Source organism: Lepeophtheirus salmonis, chromosome 9 (genome assembly GCF_016086655.4).
Source record: "Lepeophtheirus salmonis chromosome 9, UVic_Lsal_1.4, whole genome shotgun sequence".
Lineage (NCBI taxonomy): Eukaryota > Metazoa > Arthropoda > Copepoda > Siphonostomatoida > Caligidae > Lepeophtheirus > Lepeophtheirus salmonis.
In genome coordinates this window covers 26,469,792-26,490,520 of record NC_052139.2, presented here as the reverse complement: position 1 = coordinate 26,490,520, position 20,729 = coordinate 26,469,792, and the positions used below count along the sequence as shown (strand labels likewise).

The 20,729-nt window shown below is 31.8% G+C and overlaps 1 protein-coding gene across 1 annotated transcript; it reads right to left on the bottom strand.

Annotated features, from left to right (window-relative positions):
- Positions 1-6,053: 6,053 nt before the first annotated feature.
- On the bottom strand, positions 6,054-6,653 carry LOC139906279 (piggyBac transposable element-derived protein 3-like). Its single transcript, XM_071890854.1, has one exon. The coding sequence runs from the start codon at positions 6,651-6,653 to the stop codon at positions 6,054-6,056; it is 600 nt and encodes a 199-aa protein (XP_071746955.1).
- Between the last annotated feature and the right edge of the window lie 14,076 nt (positions 6,654-20,729).

Here is a 20,729-nt window from a genome sequence, read left to right as displayed (position 1 = left end):
AAATGGCAAAACTCACATTGCTGTCGTCACATCAAAAAAATATATATTGTATATTAAGAAATATTCTTCTTTTAACAAAAAGTTATACGTTATAACTATGAAACTCAAGTATAAATACTACGTTAAAGCTGTATTAAGTATTACTTGTGGTATGTCAAAATGTCAAAAGTTTGAAAAAAGGAAAAGCCTAGTTGTCGTTACGATGTATTAGATTAGGTGTGAGAAGCTAACAGAGAAAATAAATTAACACTAATAAAATTCCATATGTATCCAGGGAATTACTAAGAAGTTGATCCACAATTATATTCCAAAACCAATAATAGCTTACACTTAAAACACCACAACAAGTCCACAGTCTTACTCTCCAGTGATTACTTTATAGATAGATGTTCACTCTTGAAGAATAAAATATTAAGAATAACACCTTGGTAATAAAAAAAAATCCTTTACATGCCCTCCAAATACCAGCGTTGTTCGGTCAATATTGTGTGACTCCGTTCTGGGTGCATGCTGAAAGACGTAAATAACTCCATAGATAATGATGTTCGATACTTTAAAATTATATTAACATATCTGGTGTTAAGTTACAATATTAAATTGGTTTAGTTTATCCAAATCGAATTGGAACCGGAATTTATTCTGGAAAGCCCATCATTTTGAAGACATATATGTTGCAGGAAAAAGAAAAGTGCGCTCGAAGGGACTGGATCTGAACTCTTTTGACTAATATGAGTGGGGCCTTTTTGAGGGGGAGTCCATTAAACGTGCACATAATACTATTAACTCCTTGAGGGCTTCCATTCCCAGAGCATGGGCCAAAATGATCTAGGAGTTTATTATGAAGGCCTTTACCAAGTTTCGAATCAGGTTGAAAGATGTGGTAGAAGTTTGCTGTTTTTATACTTTGACTTCACTATGAACGCCTTCAAGCAAGAGCAAAATATTAGCGAATTACTGTATAAATTTACGATATCAATTGTAATATACATAAGTCCAAAAATTTTAAGAACTTATAATCCACAAAATGTATACGAGTATAGATATACACGTAAAGGTAATGCCTTTAGACAGTTTAAACATAGGTACACAGAACCGAGACATCCAACTTTTTTTTTTTTTTTTTTTTGCAAATTAAGATTTTTCAATTTATTAGTTATCATATATTTGTTAAAATTACATAGATGATCTACATGTCATACTAAAAGGTTATAAAAGCTATATTAAAGGGAACATGGGAAATATTTTTACTTATTTGAAAAAAACGACCAAAAAACAAACAGCGATTGGTAACATAAATAGTTTATCTAATTAATATATTTGTTAAATGAAAAACCCGTAAATTATAACACTTTCAATATTCTCTAATATTAAACCTCTCGTTGGCGGTAAGCCTGACAATTCAGGGAATGTTTTGGAGGAGATGAGTCACAATCAGTTGTCACATTGTAGGAAGGGAAAAATGAGGTTTTATGGAAGACTTACTTCGACCTACTCAAAGTTCAAGTCACTCTCTGTTATCACGAATGTTCCATCAGGTTTTGAAGATATTTGAATCTATTTAGGAAAGGATGTTCACTACTCAAGAATTAATTAATAGCAATTAGCGATGAAAATGGTCATTATTTTGGGCATGTTTAAGAAAAATAAACCGAAATCAACATGAAAAATGTTTTGAAAGAGAACAACAGAGTGGTCATAACCTTTTACTATATCAATTTATTCAAATAAAAAAAAAAATGGCTAATATATCTATTATTGAAAGCCGGGGATTCTCTAGTAAAAATTTGTCTTTCAGTAGATGCCTAATAATTCAGTCGTTTGGGAAAGTTAGGAGTCATATGTCTGTCTAGTAAATGAATTATTTAAAAATAGAACATTGTAGATAATACATATTATTACAATATGTATTATCATTAAATATTTTTTTTTGGCATAGTGTCTCTTCAGCAAAGTGGGCATTCGGCAAAGCGTCCTACAACTAAAAAGGAACTACATAATCACAAAGGGAGTTTGGTTAGTGTCAACAGCATCATGTCACCTCGAAAAATTCAAAATCGAAGCTTTGGTAGCAAAAATACAGATAATTAAAGTATTGGTTTTCATATTTATAATGTGTGTTTTACGTGAATAAATTTAGGATTGAAAACAAAAAAAAAAAAAAAATTAGGTTAACCTTGTCTTTGGAGGGTAGCATGAATCAGAGTCTTGTTACCAGACGAATCACCTTCCGCAGATTTCCTGAGAAGCCTTTCAGAACAGTTGAGAACCTTGGCAATGGTTTTCATTGATTTTCAAGGCTCATTACCAATGATTTGGCCTCATTATGTGATCAAAATGCTTTGTTGTTGATTCATAATCACATCCAGACTTTTCCAGTTCTCAGGGTTTTTTACACACAATATGAAATAATAAAACTACATCAAAAAAACCTATTTTAAAACTTTTCAGCCTTACAACTTCATAATGATATTATTTGCAGAGTATGCTGCAATAATATCAAAATAATACCAGATATTAAAGTTTCAAGAATGTTTGGTTTCTATTTTTTCTTGTTTTTTAAGATATACATTTTAATCTTTATGTTCAACATATACTATATATCACCAAGGTAGTGCAGTAGAAATCAGGTTTCTGAAGGATGTACCAGATATGGTTCTATGTACAAATAATTAATATGAATGTAATTTTTCATGTAAAAAAAATGATTAAAAGTACATATTGCGTGCCATAACATGCAAAAAATCTTGACCAAAAATCCAGGAAAGGAAAAAAACCTAATTTATTTTTTACTTTACATACCGAGCGGTCCATTAAAATCTGAACACTTTGAATTTTAAACTTCAACAAGATATAATTTATTAATTCACAATAGAATTTCAATAAAATTAAGACTATAAATAGATCTGTGCTTGAACTCTCATAACCATTATCTAATCTTTCTTAGCAGCAATGATGGCTTCGTTGCGGCGGAAACAGTCCAGGTGACTGCTGTGGTTGTAGTCCTCTACCATAGCGTCGAAGTGTTGGCTGACGGTGGCTTTGATTGTCTCGGTACTTGGATGATGGACACGGCAGGTCCACTCCTCAACATGCTTCCAAAATACGTAGTCGAGGAATTTGGCGTCAGGGATGTAGGGAGGGCAAAAGTGTCACAAAAGAATTCTAAAGACATATTCAAACCCAATTTATAAGAGGCTTACAAATGAAGAGATGGTTTTCTTTCATTGTTGGTGTCAAAAGTGGTGCCTCCATTCTTATAAGGGTCCTTCCACACACTTTTTTTCATGGCTTTCTGAACATTTTAGTGGGATCCCCCAAAATCTTTTGCATGGACCCTCATGGATTGGCCAAGGCTGTTTTTTTAACTCATCCGGATACAGTTTCTCCTGTTTGAAAGAGCCCTGCTTCCTGTCCAACGTTTCCAACGTACTCATGCCGTGGACGGTGGTTTTGGAGACTCCCAACTGCTATAAATGACCCAATTAAAATTTGTCAATCACGTTCAAGTGTCATTTTCTCCACTTGTACTTAGGTTAGAGAGCTCAGGTTTTTTTTTGTTTCGTAACTAATTGTGTATGCTTTAATTTACCGAAATATTAATCCTTTTCAACCACTTTATCGTCATTAATTATTGAATTAGTAAGTGTTTAGATTTTAATGGACCACCTGGTATCTACACGGGGTGCACCCTTTATTCAACAACCAACAAGATTATTTCTTTTAATGGATTTTCTCCTAAACGAATAATCAAATTTTAATATAAAAACACCAAATGACAGCTGAATAAAAAGAAAAGTTAATATTATTCAATATAGTCGACTTTGGGATTAATAACGGCCTCGAGGCGACCTTCTTTTTATTTTTAAAGTAATTGTATGATTGTTTTGATTATGTTTATTCAGAAAAATGAATAGTCCTCTCCATATCAGATTAGATTTATGATGCTTGGAAAAGCATGCATGCGGTTTTTCAATGCCCAATCCGTTTGCAATACAGGAATATCATAAGTTAGACATCGATTTTTTTTGTCTAATAGTCTATCGGTTAGATATGCAGTCTCTTAACACAAAAGCAAGCTAGCATGATTCTTCTCAAAATTGTTTGTATTTCTAGACGAATTTTTGTGGAATTCCATCAACATTTGAGTGTGTCTCAAGTTGTACATATAAGACCCCAAATTGATCTTCAGAATTAAAGGATAAGAAAATTATCGGATTTTACTTGAAAGCCTATATGTGGAATATTATAATTTTCTGAGCCCCAATCAATATTTTTATTTTACAATATTTTAGTTTTTGCGCAGGAAGTTAAAATTGGTCTTACCTACTTCTTATAAATTTCTTTGTCATTGATTAATTTGTGAGCAATTTACGCTCTTGCATTTAAAAGAGAATAATTTAAGGCCTTCCTTTTGTTGGAACGATTGTTTGCAGTTCCAAATAATAAAATTGAGCGTGCTAAATTTTCATTCATGTCTTTGTTATTTAAAATAATAAAAGTTTGAAAAATCCTTGTAGATGGGAAATCAGCGAATGCAAGAATAGTAGAATTGTACATCTTCCCACAGTCTTTGCAAGGAGAGTTGGAATAAATAAGTCTATTATTGATTTGGAGCTTACCCGTGAATAGTCAACCCTCTACAATTCGATTCATTGAGCTTAAGATCCTTGTCTTCCATGATTTCGCCAAATTCAACTATTTTAAATAATAATGTATGGCTTTATGGGCCTTCTATGAAGCAACAGTACCAAAAAACATCTTCAAGTGCCATGGCATCGGATAGACATGCTTGTTTGCAGACCTAATTAAGGGGAATTTGAAGTTTTCACACCGAAATTGACTATTTACATTGTTATCTTGAATACTAAATAAACTCAACTCTGTATTTAAGTCAGTTATAGGCTTTACTTTTATTTTACTTTTGAAGATAGAAGCTCACTCATTGGATGTATAACTTCATTAATTCTTGGTGGGAACTGTCCTAATTGGTTCACTAATTCCAAAAAACATCTTAATTTCTTTTTAAATGATAACTCAGCAAAATCTTGAAAAAATTTAATTAACTTGGATCTGCTTTTTCTATCTATGCTTCAATACTCTTCTTAGATAAAATATAACCACAATATTTTAAGCCTTGACACATCATAAAGTGTATAATGAATCAAATTTTTCATCCTCTTTTTGTTTTCGTTTCACTAACTTTATTCGTTATAATACAATATTTGTTTGGTTGTCTTAGGTAACTTTCTATAAGTAACATCATTTCTTCTGTAGAATTTTCATTTTCATTGTTGATTTTAATGGCGTAATTGATTATTTTCAATTTGTTTTTTTTTTTTTAACATCTGTTTCATCATTCATCCCCATCACTATTACGTAATTGTCCCAGAGTGCTAACCAATTGATAAATTCTTTGAATTCCATATCTTCTAACTAAGTAAATGTTTCTTCTTGGACACTTGTTGATGACATTCCTTCTCTGACTTTCTAATCATTTTTACCTACTTTTAATTAATTAATTAAAAAATGTATTGGTACACATTATATAAAAACATACAATCAGTAGGGGCACAGGTAAAAATAACTTTAACTTGTGGTGCTCCCGGAATAGCTCGCCGAATTACATGGGTGTCTTACTGCAGTCCATCCTGAAGGTGTTCTAGGAATGGAGCATTGTTCAGCCATCACCCATTATCAGAACTCATTAAGAAACTGGAGAGGCTGGAGACAGAATACGCATACTTCATATTTGCATGCTCATTCTCATACATGATATCATATGAGTATTCAAATTTGTGAAATAAGATACAATTTGCAAAAGTGTAGGTAACAGTTAGAATTTGTAACACACCCAAAAGATTTGCAAGAATGATTTGTTGCAAGAAAGTGGACAATTGTTTGTCGAAGAATAAAAATGTGTTAACTTAACACACATATAGTTTAACCCCTTAATGACGAGATTTTTAATTTATTTTAGAAGTCGGTGACATTTTTATTATATTCTCACATGGATCTAATTGATTCTTTGCTCTAATTCCAATTCTATAACCATTTTAATTTTGATCCATTCTATCTCTTCCTCCCATTGACATGTTATACTCTTTTATTCCTGATGCCACGTCAATTTCGATAAATTTCTTTTGCTGTTTTGACCATCTTTTCACATTACCGGTAGTTGAAGCAACAATTACGATAGCACTATCTTTCTGACCGCTAATTTTCACTTTAAAATATTTCGTTGTTCTTGTAGCACATTCTGAATATACTCTTTCTTCATTTACACATAATTTTGGAGAGGATATTGGGCATTTTTTGTCAATCCTGTTTGATATAATAGCCCCAGTTCCTTCATATCCTCGTTTCTGAACCTCTTGCAATGAAAAAGTTGTTGTAAAAAGATTATCGGTGAAGAAATAAGAAGGTAGAGATTTTTTATCATCCGTATAGGTATTCAAAAGTTGAAGAATGGTTACAGCACCTTTGCCTAATTTATTTTCAAGATCCTCATCTCGAGAGTCAGATTTTCCTTGGTAAGGATCAAATTCAATTAAATAAACAGGAACTATGTATTGGTACCAAATATTGTAGCCAAGATAAATAGGTGTGTTGCGTATACATAGTTTGCAGCTATGTTTTCCAAAATATTCCACCATAGCTTCATCTTGAGATATTTTTTTTTTTTTTTTTTTGGAATGAAATGTTGTAGAATTTTTTTTGAAGATGCTTGATAAGAGGCTTCAATTTATGGGTTTCCTCTTTCTTATTAGAATTAGCTGTAGAATTGACATATATTCTTCTCATTATTTCTTCAAATATGTCCCTGCGCAATGGATTGTTTATGGCTTAATTTTGATCATCAGGGTCCTTGGACCAATAAAGCCTTTTACAAGGTTAATCATTATATCCAGACACAATAAAATTCCAATAAAAACTGTCACTTCTTATTTTGATGCTTTAAGATCATTCCAATTTCTAAAAAGATAATATTTGCTCATTTCTTTGAATATCCATTCCTGAATAGCTTCTTCAAAAAGTTCAAAAAGCTCAGTATTTGAAAATTAACTATAGCTAAACTAATATCCTTGTAAAAGTTATTTTGGTAACATTTCATCATCATTCTTGGTAGATATAACTTTTTTTGATTTAATGAAATTTTTTCTTTTCCTTCGTGGCAAATCATTTTCGATGTCATAATCTTTATATTTTCTTTTCTGTGAGTGATATTCACCTGATGTATGAAGTTTATGCCCAGATAGGCTTGAGGGACCCAACTCCATTCCTTCTTTCTCGTTTCCCGAATCCGAGTCCGAGATATTGTCTTGATCAGGCGGCTCAAAAAAATATCATACTGACCCTCATTATTGTCCTGTAAAATATCAAGAATGTCTGTTACAGTAAGACCTTTTTTCCTGCATAAAAAAAATATAAATGCCTAGTGCTTTAATGTGAAATCAATAAAATGAGAAAATCTCAAAACATTTTTTTTCAATTCGTATATAAGACAATTTATCATTGACATATTTGTGTAAATTATAAGCTAACTATAGAAATTTTATTGAAAATCCAAAATTTCGAATTAAGCATCTGTATTGAGCCGCTTCTTCCTCTCTACAAAAATGGGAGGAAAGACTCCCCAACGCCAAAGATTATGGTTCCGGCTAGATTTTTGGTTTTGAATACATGTCCCACTGAAACTGAAACAATGTCTGAATATTCAGTAATGACGTAATGGCTGTTCTGCTTATTCACAATGGCATCAACAGTTAAAACTTTTTGATGAAAAAAGAGAAACACTTTGCTCGAATTATTGTTGTCCTTGAAAATATTTGTAACAATCTTTGTTCTTTCCAACTATCTCAGCTGGCTCTGTTCAGAGAAAAGACGTTTTTTGTCCTTCTCCATAACTTTGCACCAATGGCATTTCAAATTTAAAAAAATAAAAATATGTACAACTAGATAAGATCACCCCTTTATATGAGAAAATCAGGCTGTGAAATTCATTAAACACAGTTTTTATCAAAATATTTTATTCCAATATCAAGCCTCTCATAGTTTTTATTTAGATATAGACATACATTGGACTATAATTTGAAACTTTTTTGCCTCAATATATGCAAATAAAAGGGATTAATTGGTCATTTTTGATTAAGATTGATATTCCCTTGAAATTGTTAAATTAAAATCTGTAATGTATATTACTATAAAATGCATTAAATATTTTTTTTGTTTTGGAAACATTAGGATATGATACGCCCAAAATGGCAAGGATACAACAACAAAATTTCACTGTTTAATGAATTTGAACCAAAGACGAAATGTTTAAGAAAATTAGTATAATATAAATAAATAGGGGAAGGATTTGAATAATACAATTAGTAATCACTTCTACGTTAGTAATTATTTTTAGACATGATGGATTATTTATACTAGAAAATTATTGATTTGTAAACAATTGCATCATAAGCCGAAACGGCAACGTCAACGGGCCACCTCGTAGCTGCGATTTGACTCCGTCGGACTATTTTTTGTGGGGAACCGTCAAGGATAAATGTTACGCCAACCATTCAGAGACAATTGACGATTTGAAACACGAAATTGGAGTCGCCATTGCAGCAGCTATTGAAGCTCACACAATCGAAAATGTATTGAAAAATTAGGTCGACAGAATGGGCTACTGTAAGGCCAGTTACGGCGGCCATATGAATTAAGTGGTGTTTTATCATTAACCAAAATGTTAAGGCTTTCAAATAAATAAAAAATTATTGAAAAATATCCATTTTTTTTATAGTGATATCAAAAGAAAAAAGTTTCATGGGCCACTTTTTAGTAGTTTGATGCAGTTACCCCAACATTCTCAGAATCAGTAGAACCTAATTTAGGTACTCTGACTAGGTGTAACATAAATACAAAATTTTAGCAAATTTAGTAAACTCTAGCGCAATTGCAATTTCTAAACGTGTATTCAACAAATCTTTTTTATTATGGATTTTATAAAAAGCAGGTTAAAAAGTAATATCATTCTATAACTCAATAAAGATTCTCTCTTTTTTCTAAATTTTTTGTTACTTCACTTTCCCTAATTGTATCAAGCAATATGTGACCCCGCTTAGACAGTTTATTAAATAAAGAAAACATCATTAAACTTAAATCAAAAAAAAAAAAAAAAAAGAAGAAATTTAATAATTGGCTTTTCCTTTTAATTATTTTATTTATCATCTTATATGATTATAATTAAATTAGAACTACTTTACATATGTAAATACATAAATCATTCGTCAATTTTTAAATACCAACTATATTTTTTTTTTTTTTTTGCTCTCTGTTTCTTTGATTTGGAAAGGCCTCTTCCTGCAGAGTATTTGTCTTAAAGTCAGAAATTTCGATATCATGTATGTTTTGATGTCATTTCTAACTTAATCAAAAAATAACATTAGGGTTTCAGTTAAGTACGACAAATCTGCCGAAAATGCTTTGATTGATACATTTACAGAATTTTAATAGATTTTCAATTAACTGCAAGTCATTGACTGGTATGGGATCATTAAAATTAGCTACTGAACAAAGTGGAGCTGAAAACTACAAAGACAGGTAACCAAAAATAAAATAAAAAGCGTACAAAGCGATTTAATTTCTGCTACTGTGCAGTAAAGTGAAGCTTATTTTTTTAATTTGAGAAATCTTGAGCTCTGAGGGTCATAAATGCTTCCTTTTAGACTAAAAACATCGTGTGTAAATATTGAACGGTTTTGAAAAATAGCTCAAAGGCTCTAAAGTTTTGGAAATTTACGATTTTTTGTCGAAAAAGAGTGTTTTGACCTGAATATCAAATAAGCCCTTGGTGTTACAACAAACCTTTAAAAAGAAGAATCTTAGTTTAATCCATTTGCAATCAAAAATATATCCTTATTTTTCTACTAGCGTTTGGTGCTAATTGGTCAGAAAGAGTGAAGGCTGCTTTAAATTGCATTTCTTTGCTATATGTCCATTTTTCTGATCGTAAAAAGAAATCATATCCATACTTACAATTTCTGTGTTCCAAATTATTACCAATGATGAATTTATTTCTTAAAGTAGATAGAACAAGTTATGTTAGGATAAATTTGATCTTTGTTCAACCTTTTTTCAACCTTTTTTCTATATAAAAACTTTATAGCCTAAATTCATTTACTATATCCAAAACCTTCGGAGTAGTCGTACTTAAAAACAATTGTTGGATAGTTTTAGTTGAAAACTCATATTTAAGATGAAGATTATTATTAGATAAGCATAAAAAATATCAGAACGGAAACTACAAAATAAATTTTTTGTTCAATGATAAACCTTTCAAATATCAGTTATTTTAATTTCTATTGCACAATATATATGTTTTTAGATTCATAATTTAAAAGAGCCTTTTTTCTTGAATCGGGATATAACCTTCTATGATCTTCGATCACATGGAGAAGGAATGGGATCTGCAATTCATCAGAAGTTAGTAGACCACTATAATCTTTAATAATACCAACTCCACGCTCAGCAAGATCATTAACAACTTTTGAATGAATGATAGTATCAAGAGCTTGTCGGTAGTCATCTTGATCATTCTATAAGTCTGGGACTCTGTCTCAAAAAATGTATCTTAGTGGTTCAGACTTTGAAACAGTTTCTTTGTTACGAAATTTTACATGTTTTTGTGTTTTGATTCATTCAGAGTAAAGAACGGGATTTCTTGAGTATCAGTACTCAAATTTTGCATGGCCTTTACCATACGTCTTTTAGATTCTGTACACAATGTACTGTCAAATAGAGCTAATCCAACAAGTTCTTCGGACAAGTGCTGTAACTGCTTGTATAACTTTTTTTAATGTTGATTTCAAAATGTCTTAATTAATGAAAAAAATATTTCCGGAGGGATTTTATTACAATCAAGTCATTATTAGCTGCACTTGACATGGATTTTACTATAAACACACAAATATTCTGCCTCTTTGTTTGACAATTTGAATTGAGATCGAAAAATACAAATTTTTAGGCAGTATAAAAATTTTGATAGCTATCAGGTATGGTGTATAGTACTAAATTTAGGACAAAATTTTGTCATTTCCTTCGGTTGCTCTTTGTTCCTCAAGAGAAAGATTTCTATCAATACCATGAATGGTTCCCTTGATTCTTTTTTCTTGCAGGTCCAACAAGAAAAAATTTTATCCTCTTCTAATACGGAGTTTCTATTAAGAGCATCAGTATGAGATATATGAAAAGATCTTCGAGGGAGAAAACAAAAGGAGGTCTCTATATCGAATTGAGTTTTGTTTTGCACGTGATTGGTTCTTTTTCATGAGTCTCCATTGTTGAAAGATCTGTTCAAGTTTGTTTTAAAAGTCTTGATGATATTTAATTACAATCCTATCTCAGTCCCAAAATTTAGCCATCTCCAGGATGGTAATATTCGACGAATATCGAATTGTCTTTTGCAAATCGATATAATTATATAAAAATTGTCCAAGAGCCATTTGTAGCGAGAGTAATTTTGCTGTCAATCAATTAGGTAATAGTATCACCTATTAAATATAACTTTTTTTTAGATGTAGTGTTTTTAATCATTGCTTAAGTTTTAAAATTAAAAATACTAAAACGGTACTTAACAATTCAAAACTAAAACAGAGACTGAAAAAATTTGACAAATTCTTTGTTATAAGTACTTTACTTGCTATATTCCAGACAAAGTGGATGTCTTTGTTGATTGCACGAAGACATCCATGCTCAAGCAAATAAAAGAAAATTAAAGAATTTTGTATACTGGTGTTTTTAGCATTACAAGATTAGCTCAACAATTGTATTAAAACAATCTTTGTGATGAAAAATGGAACGACATACATCATGAAAAATTTGAACTAAATAGCAATGCTCAGAAATGTTATCTCAAGGTTCATTTACTTTATTTATTGATTAAAATTTGAATATGAAGACTTTGTGTATCAAGTAAAGGGCAGAAAAAGGTAAATGTATTCACAATAAGTATTTCTTAATAACTCAAATACGATTTATTTAATGGATTTAACTGATAAAGTCTCTTTATTCGAAAAAAGGTTTGTAAAACGATCAAATTCATCCTAACATAATCTGTTCTATCTACTTCAACTAATAAATTTACCATTCCTAATATTTTGGTACACATATTTTTATAAATGGATATTATTTGTTTTACGATAAGACTGATGATGGACATTTAGCAAAAAATACAATTTATGGCAGTATTTGCTCTTTTTGAGCAATATCAACGACTTCTATTAAAAAAAAATTGAAACTATTTTTGATTGTAAATTGATTAAACAGATTTTCTTGTTTTTCAAGGTTTGTTGTAACACCATGGGCTTATTTCATATTCAGGTCAAAACACTCTTTTTTGACAAAAAAAAACATAAAATTTCAAAATTTAGATCCGTTCAACTATCTTTAAATATTTTTCCAAACCGTTCAAAATTTACACACGATGTCTTTAACCTACAATAAAAAATTTACAACCCTCAATGTTCAACATTTCTCAAATTTACAAAATAAGCTCCACCTTACCATCCAGTCAGAAACACAGTCCCCTTATATAATTCTTGAACAATATTTTCGCTAAGCAGTTCCATCTTCATATCATGAAGGAGTGGAGGCATCTTCAGGTTTGTAAGGAACCAGATCAGATAAACTGTCAAAACCTTTGGCCTTTCCTTTACTTGTGTAAATAATTACCAGCCTTGCCAGTTTCTTACAATCCCCTCTAACAAAATGTTTGGTGGACTATGTTTTGCATAGCTGAAGGATATCCTCTTGTTCATTTCTATTCTATCCTCCAGAGATGAATAATTGAGGTCCTTGATATCAGAACAAAATAATGACTTAGGCTAAAGAAATGTTCAGTCCAACTGTCAAATATTCAAATATTGACCAATCCTACTATTTAATAAAGTGTGCCCTGTGAATGGAAATTTGTCAATCAGTAATACTTACTTGAAACAAAAAAATGAAAACTTACGCACTACGCAGTAAAATTTGATATAACTTGTATATGTGTTCAACTGACGTTATTGTACTACTAGAGAAAGGTTCATTTGATTCTGACGATGATTTATAATCTGGGGAGGGGAGGGGGTCTGCAACACTGTAAATATGGTTATTTTTCTTGTTAGAATATTATTTTAAATTTATATTATATTAAAAAGAAAAAGAAAAAATCGTAGTCTTGGCGAAGTCTACTTTAAAAGTTCTTACTAGTAATAGAGATGGTAAGAAGTTCACGGCACAATTTCAAATATCCTCGGTATGTATTTATTTTAACTCGCCCTGTAAAGACTGTGATAAACTATTTAACTCTGTGGTTCATGCTTTTAGTAATTTTCAGGCTCTGTAGCTACTGAGAGAGATTGTTTTGCTCAATTTGAAAGGAGTTATAAAAGGGTTGTTTCTCCCATTCTACTATTTGGATTATCGAGTATAAAAGTTAATGCTCCAGAAAAGACCTTAGCAATTGAGTATGCTACTTTACAATGAAAAGCTCTTATGGTGGAGAAACTGACAAATTTAAAACCTATAAAAATTAGGGAATTAAGAGGACTTCGGATTGCTGCAGATGCTCGCAATACTGCTTTTACGGTTATATTCCAGATGATAACATTTCAACTGTGAAGTTTGCTGAATATCTAATTAAACTTTGTCCTTCATCCTCAGCAGATACTTAATGGTTTTTTGACATCATTGGCAATTTTAAAAAGATCAATTTTTTTAGTTCGAAAGTCATTTACATGTTTTTGCTATTCTAGTCATTTTTTTTTTTTAATTTTATGATTGCTTTTTGAACTTTCCAACACTTGCTCTTGGATTATTGGTAAGTCATTGTATTAAACGCTTATATTGAAGTGCCTTGATATATTTTTTAATTTGTTTTTATTTTTTTCTAGTACAATAATTTTAAACTATAATGTTTTTTTTTTTTATATTTGTATGATTCAACTTTTTTAGTTGAATACAGAAAGTTAAAAAAATAAATAAAAAAGTTTTATTATTTTTATTTCTGTGCTGAAGTTTCATAATTTATATTATTTTCAATAAACGGTCTTGGCACAATCACTTATTGCTCTCTACAGTCCAGGAAATTAGAGTCACAAAAAAGAAATATAACATCATAATATTTTTTCGGTTATAGAAATATATTATTGTAAAATATGTTTTTAAAATAACACATCATAAGTTTTGTTTTTCCTTCATATGCGTTTAGAAATTGCAATTGTGCTAGAGTTCAACGCTAACCAAATTTACTAAAATTTTGGATTGGTGTTCTACTACCCTAGCAGCAGTACTAAAATTAGGTTCCGCTGACTCGGACAAAGAATTCTAATTTCGGAGCAACTGCATAACTCTAATATATAGTTATGTTTGATATATATCTATACTTATCCTTGAGTTTTATGCACAATACAAAAAACTAAGAGTAATTGAGTATTAGAGTTGTAATAATATGAATACCTTAAAAGATTTGAAAGGCTAGCAGATTTGCTCTTTTATTTTTTTGTAATGAAATCATCATTTTATGATTGGATATATATACATACTATGTATGTTGGCAATTGGTAAATTATAAAAATATCTGGGATTGCGCTACACTAGATCGGGTAGAGTTGTACAAAATAGGATCTCTTTATATATAAAATTAACCGAAGAATGATATTGTAACCCTGACAACTTGAAGAATGTTTGGGAAAATACCTCCGTTGCTTTTTATTAATGAACCTTTCACCATGTTCCTTCATATAATGAAAAAAGAGAATAATTATACTCAACCTGACTGACGCCCACAATGCTGAGAAGCAGATACAATCATTGAAAATATATTTTACTCAATGAAACTTTTAATCACCTTACTAATAGCCTCAATTCGGGTCCTGAACTGCACATAGGCCCTGGAAAATAGAACCTGATCTAAATTCTTGTATTACAAGACAGTGAAGTCGATCAGGGACTTATTGTTGGTATGAGGACCTCTGTTGATCTTCGACTGAAGGTAGCTCCTGGAAAGTATCCGTCCGATTCAGGTCGGGGAGCTAGGACGCTTAATATCCTTTGGACATCCTACGTTGCTCCTTGACCCAATCCTGAGTCGTTTTGGAGGTGGGCATGGGGCTCAACTTTGGAAACCTTTTCTGATTGAGCGCTTTCATCTTTGAGAACTCAGTTTTGCCAATAATCAGGTCGTTGCTCACAAAAAGTATCGCAACAGGGTACCTGCTTTCTACCACTTAAAATGGAAAAGGCTTGAAGTTTTCTGTTGTTGACTCCATGTCTGGGGTTTGGCTACTAATTGTAACGTTTATATGGGTATTTTTCCATTTGAAAAAATTCAAAAAACAAGGCACAATTTTGTCTTGAAACGGCAGAAAAATCCGTAAAACTGAAGCACCAAATCTCTTTGTAGAAACCTGTATATACGACTGTAGAGTTGTACATATAATAGAGGAAGTAGTAAATGTATGATCAGCCAGTTCAAAAAACAACGTGGTACCCATGACAATTTGATGTGTGATTGATAGAAGAGCAGGATGTCTATAATAACGTTTTATTAAATAGGCTGTAAGCACTTTTTGAATTATTGACAGCGATAAAAATTACGTGTATTTTAGGTATGTTGAAAAAAAGAAACTGAAAATCTACAATTTGACACGGAAACAACCCAGTCAAATTAAAAAATGTTTCGAAGGAGAGCAAGTTATCTTTTATGAATTTTAATTAGATCAGCTACAAGTAGCTGTGACGAGGGATAGGAAGAAATAAATATAGACATTGCAAGAATAACACTGTCATTTGATAGATACTGATGAGCTTTGGAGAGTTATCATCTATAGGTCCATTTAAGATTTAAACATAAGATAACAATAAGATTTTAAAGTGAGAGGTTGACCATTAGCTTTAAGTTAGCAGTGACACTTTTAATTCAATGCCAGTATTAAAGATGGAGGAGACCCAAAAGTAACAACATCATCGAATTGGGTGGCCCCGGAAACAGCCCAGCATACATCAGGAAGATGTGTAAGTATCCAAGGAGTACATTCTACCATGTCTACAGCCACTGGAAAGAAGAAGGGGCATATTAAAGAATAGTCCAATGTCTATAATTGATGAAAAACGCTCTCCCAGATTCTTCGTAGACCTGAAAAGGTCCATGAAGGCATCTCCTTAAACTCTGATTAATGTTCCTGACAAAAAACCTCAACTAAGCCATACAACCATCTCCAGGGGCATAAACCCTTACCTGAGAATGAAGTCGTACAGCCTCTACAAAAGTAATATCCTTACAGACAAAATGTGCTGCCCAAGTAAAATAAATGCTGAACAATTTAAAGTCCCATAATAACCATATCATATTTCATTTGGATGAGAAACAATCGACTTTCGACAGATCCTGCAACTTCCAGAACAACAGATGGTTTCCCACGAGATAGTTAATGTCCACCACGTCTTGAAAACCAAGTTTCCGGAGAGCATCATGACAATTGGGGTCATCAGGAGCAATTGTAGTATTATGCTTCCATCTTGTTTGAGCCAAAAGAGAGGGCGGATACCGACAGGAACTCTAAACTCCTGTCGGACTCAGTGATACCTGGGATATTGAATGCCTGTTTCAATAAGACTTGGTCCCTCTCACAAGCCCTGCAGGACCCAAACTTGTTGAAAGAAAAGAACATGGAATTTTGACACCCCACACCTGGCCATCTAGCTCTCCCAATATGAATCCTATACATCGCCGCCTAATTATTCAGACAATCCAGTGATGTGTTTTAATACTGACATACCAATTCTGTTGTTTGCTTATATAAACATCGTTCAAAAATAAACTCTATGTATCTATTAATTTACCCAATAAATTAATGAATGCGTTTTTGAAGTAGATAGATAGTATGGAATAAAGGAGATTTATAGGCATGAATAAAGTATAATTTTATTATTGTTGTTTAAAAAGTATATTAAAGTTTTTTCCACTCATACCTACAAAAATAGAATTTTTAATATCCCTTTAAAAAAATAAATTTAAGAGTCATTGTATTTTGAAACTTATAAAAATTGAATACGACATTTTTTGAGCAATATTTATTGCTTATAAAATAAATATATGTTTTTATAATATTAGTGATAAGTTTCTGTCAGATGATCCTAAACCGGTCTGAGGCTGTTATGATATTTATGACGAGTTTTCTACTTTAAAAAAATTCAGTTCCAATAGAAAATTCAATCTGGTTTGGTCTTACAGAAAAAACCCTTTCTCTCATAAATGCTCATTTACTAAAATTTTACTCAATTTTTTTTTTTTTTTTACTCAATGTCCTTCCCAATGCTTGTGGATCCGGGGGTAGGACCCCTCACTTTTTTGCAATATATATAGTAACGACAATATTTTCGAAAATAGCTAGTAGTTATAAATAAATTATTTTTTGGCTTAGTCATAGGCTCAAAAAAAATACATACATTGCCTTCCCAACGATCACCTTGAGCCAAGACTATAGTTAACAAAAACAGTTTAACTAGTGCATCAACAATATTTTAATTTTGATTTGAACTAAAAATCATGAAATCAATTCATACTAATTTGAACAGAATTTAGTATCAATCTTTACCTTTGTAATTTATATATTTGACCATTTTACTAAAAATATGAGAGTGGCCCATGAATTATTTCTGGAATTGTCATATAAAGGAGTTGATTTTCCATAATTTCATAGAATAGTTGAATGTCTTATTAGACGTATATTTAATCGACTTGCTGCCAGCCACAATAATAGCCTCAGAAGCGGGAGCAGGGCTTGATGACGAGGTCCCTGATCATGAATGCGAAGTACTCATTGATGGCGACCACCAGACTTGGCTTAGTTGTTTATGAATGTCTATTAGTGTGTGCCTTACGACAAATAATCTACTAGATTAAGATCAGGGATGCTGAGAAGGCCCAAATCTGCATAGTTGGCATCATGTAATACGGGCATTTAAGATCCTTGTTAACACATTTCCAAACACTTTCGTCACTTACTTTAAGTTCCTTTTCAATTGAGACACAGCACCTCGTTGGACACTTGTAAATAATGGTGCACACCTTCTCGATGAACTCCACGTTCCTGACCTTTCTGGAGTCCTCCTAGGACTACTGCAACATCGACATAGTCCTGTGTTGGTTCTTTGAATCCTCCTGTTTCTTCCTGGCTTCGTGCATGTAATGCATTGCCAGACCAGTGGTGTAACAGATATCACAGTACTTGATTAGTACTTGAATTTTAATTAGGCCATTTACCGTTCATCCTCTGTGAAATGAATCTCCGACAGCTCTAAGCTTCATTATGACAAAATTAAACTAAATGAATGTGTTTTGTCTATATATTACGCATGATTTAAAAACAATTTAATATGACGACGATATTTGAATCCATGGCAACACAAATAGGGCTTAGACTTGATTTTCGAACCCTGCAAATAATGACAGAACCAAAAGAAAAAAAATAGCTTGAGTCGAGTATCAACACTAATATATACATATAAAGAATCTAACTTTTTTTTATGAGACTATTGCATAACCAATTAAATCAAAATTAGTTTATAATTAAAATTCTTCAGGCAATTCTCCTCCACCCAAAAGATTTTTATCCTTCAAGACAAACAAACAGTCATAAATATGTATATTAGTAGAAGTAAACCCCTGATTTTGATTAAATTCTGTATTCTACATATTTGGGGGCATACCTAATTCAATTGAAATATTTTTTGGATGGAGATTTTTAAGAATATGTACAATGTACATATTGTATTGTACACACCTGTTATCTATTATCTATTTGTAAATCTGTTTTCTATAAAATATAACTATGTCAGTCAATGCCATGTTGACAGGGGATTATCATGTACAAAGTGCAACTGGGAAATTTTCCTGTCATAAAATGTATTTTTTTTACGCTAATAAAGGTTTCAAGGGTCATCTCAAATAATGTTCCGATACTTGTGCTCTTTTTAATGCGCATTGTTTTGATTTTGATGATGAATGAAGAGGAATAAAAAAGGTAAAGGATTTTGGATCTTCTCGACGAGGATGTTAATCCAAAAAGAATTTCAGACATTATAGGCGAGATTCTGAGAACAGGCCAGAATATTAAGATGTCCACGGAGACTGGGAAAGAAGTCAAAAAGTAAGCAGGAAGTGGAGGAAGTGGTTTGAAACAGGATGAAACATTTCTCAAGTCCATTGAGGCCAAGATCAAGGAAGAGCCAACAGCGTCATTGCGCCGCTTTGCTGATAAGTTCAACATGGACGAGATCACCATCAGGAGGTTAGTTCATGATGACCTTGGGCTTAAGAGCTTTATCAGGACTGTAAGACAGGTTTTAAGGCTTGAGAGATGCTAAAAAGTACTTAATTACTTGAAGAGTCATCTGTTGACTGTGAAAATCTTCTCAGACAAGAAAATCTTCACAGTTGACCAAGTTTTGAGCTGGAGAAGCGAGAAATTTATAGCAGCATCACCTGATGATAGCTAAAACCAAAATAAACAAATATTGTTTTTATCCCATGTCTTTATAGGTAAAAAGGTTGAAGCAACAACAAAAAAGGCAACAAAAGGGTTACAATATCCTCTGCGCCCGTGTTAGTACCGAAAAAACTAGAAATACTGTTAGCATCTCCCTCTGGACTGCTTACAACATCAAGAAGTCAATTAAAGATTCATACAAAAAAAATATATTGATCAAGAATAAACAAAGTAGTAGAGCTTAGTTACAGAATGAGGGGTAAAGAAAAGATTCTATTTAAATTTGAAGTTAGTGTTGCATCGGAAAACGCTACCACTTTTCAGTCAAAGCGAAATCTTTCATAAACTTTCAGTTCTGCTTACCATCCGTCTGTTTCTACTGAATGGAAAAAATTCCTGGTATGCTAAATAGTTGTAAGCAATCAATGTACGTTTATAAAAGTATTACTTTATGTCACTAAAACACATTATAAGTAGAAATTAAGCCAAATACAACAGTTCTTCATTAGTGGGACTTTTTTGTACGCTCTGTCGTACCAACTAACAATTTTTACTTATATCGACGTAAATTTTTACATATTGTCGAAAAAAAAAATTAAATATTAAATATATTCATGATTCAATCATTAAAAAAAAAAAAGATTTTCATTTAAAATTTAATTCAGGGCATAGAAGTTTAATATAGGCGCCCTTCGACATTCGTTGTATTCCCGTGTCAATATCAATATTCCCTAATTATAAGAAGTACGAGAACCCCCCTGTCTCACTGCTTGTTAACGCGTGTGTTTGATATGATTGAAGTTAGTATTAACCAAAAGTTGTAATTATATTGAAATATAGTTCTACTATTTGTACAAAAAAATATATATATTCTCTAATTATAAGAATCAACTAATCAAAAAAAAATTGTACAATTTCAGATTGCACATTCTGAATCGAAAAACAAGCATTTGGAAAAGGCAATAATGTGATACATTTTTAAGGCATGGGTTTAATCGATGAAGCACAACAAAATTAAATTATTATTGTCTGAGAGACGTAATCATATTGCCATGAAGGGAGCTCTTGCTTGTTGTACTGCGTATATCAAGCCCTGTACTTAGTAGATAAGCCATTCTATCTTCCTATCTAATCCTTATATTGTTAGGACGTTACAATGAGCCAGTCCAAGGCACTCAGTCTCACCCCAAAGTTAATTCAAATATCTTT

What these genes read in the sequence shown, in the direction of transcription:
- LOC139906279 (XM_071890854.1), bottom strand. Translation starts at nt 6,653, where the DNA reads ATGGTGGAATATTTTGGAAAACATAGCTGCAAACTATGTATACGCAAC.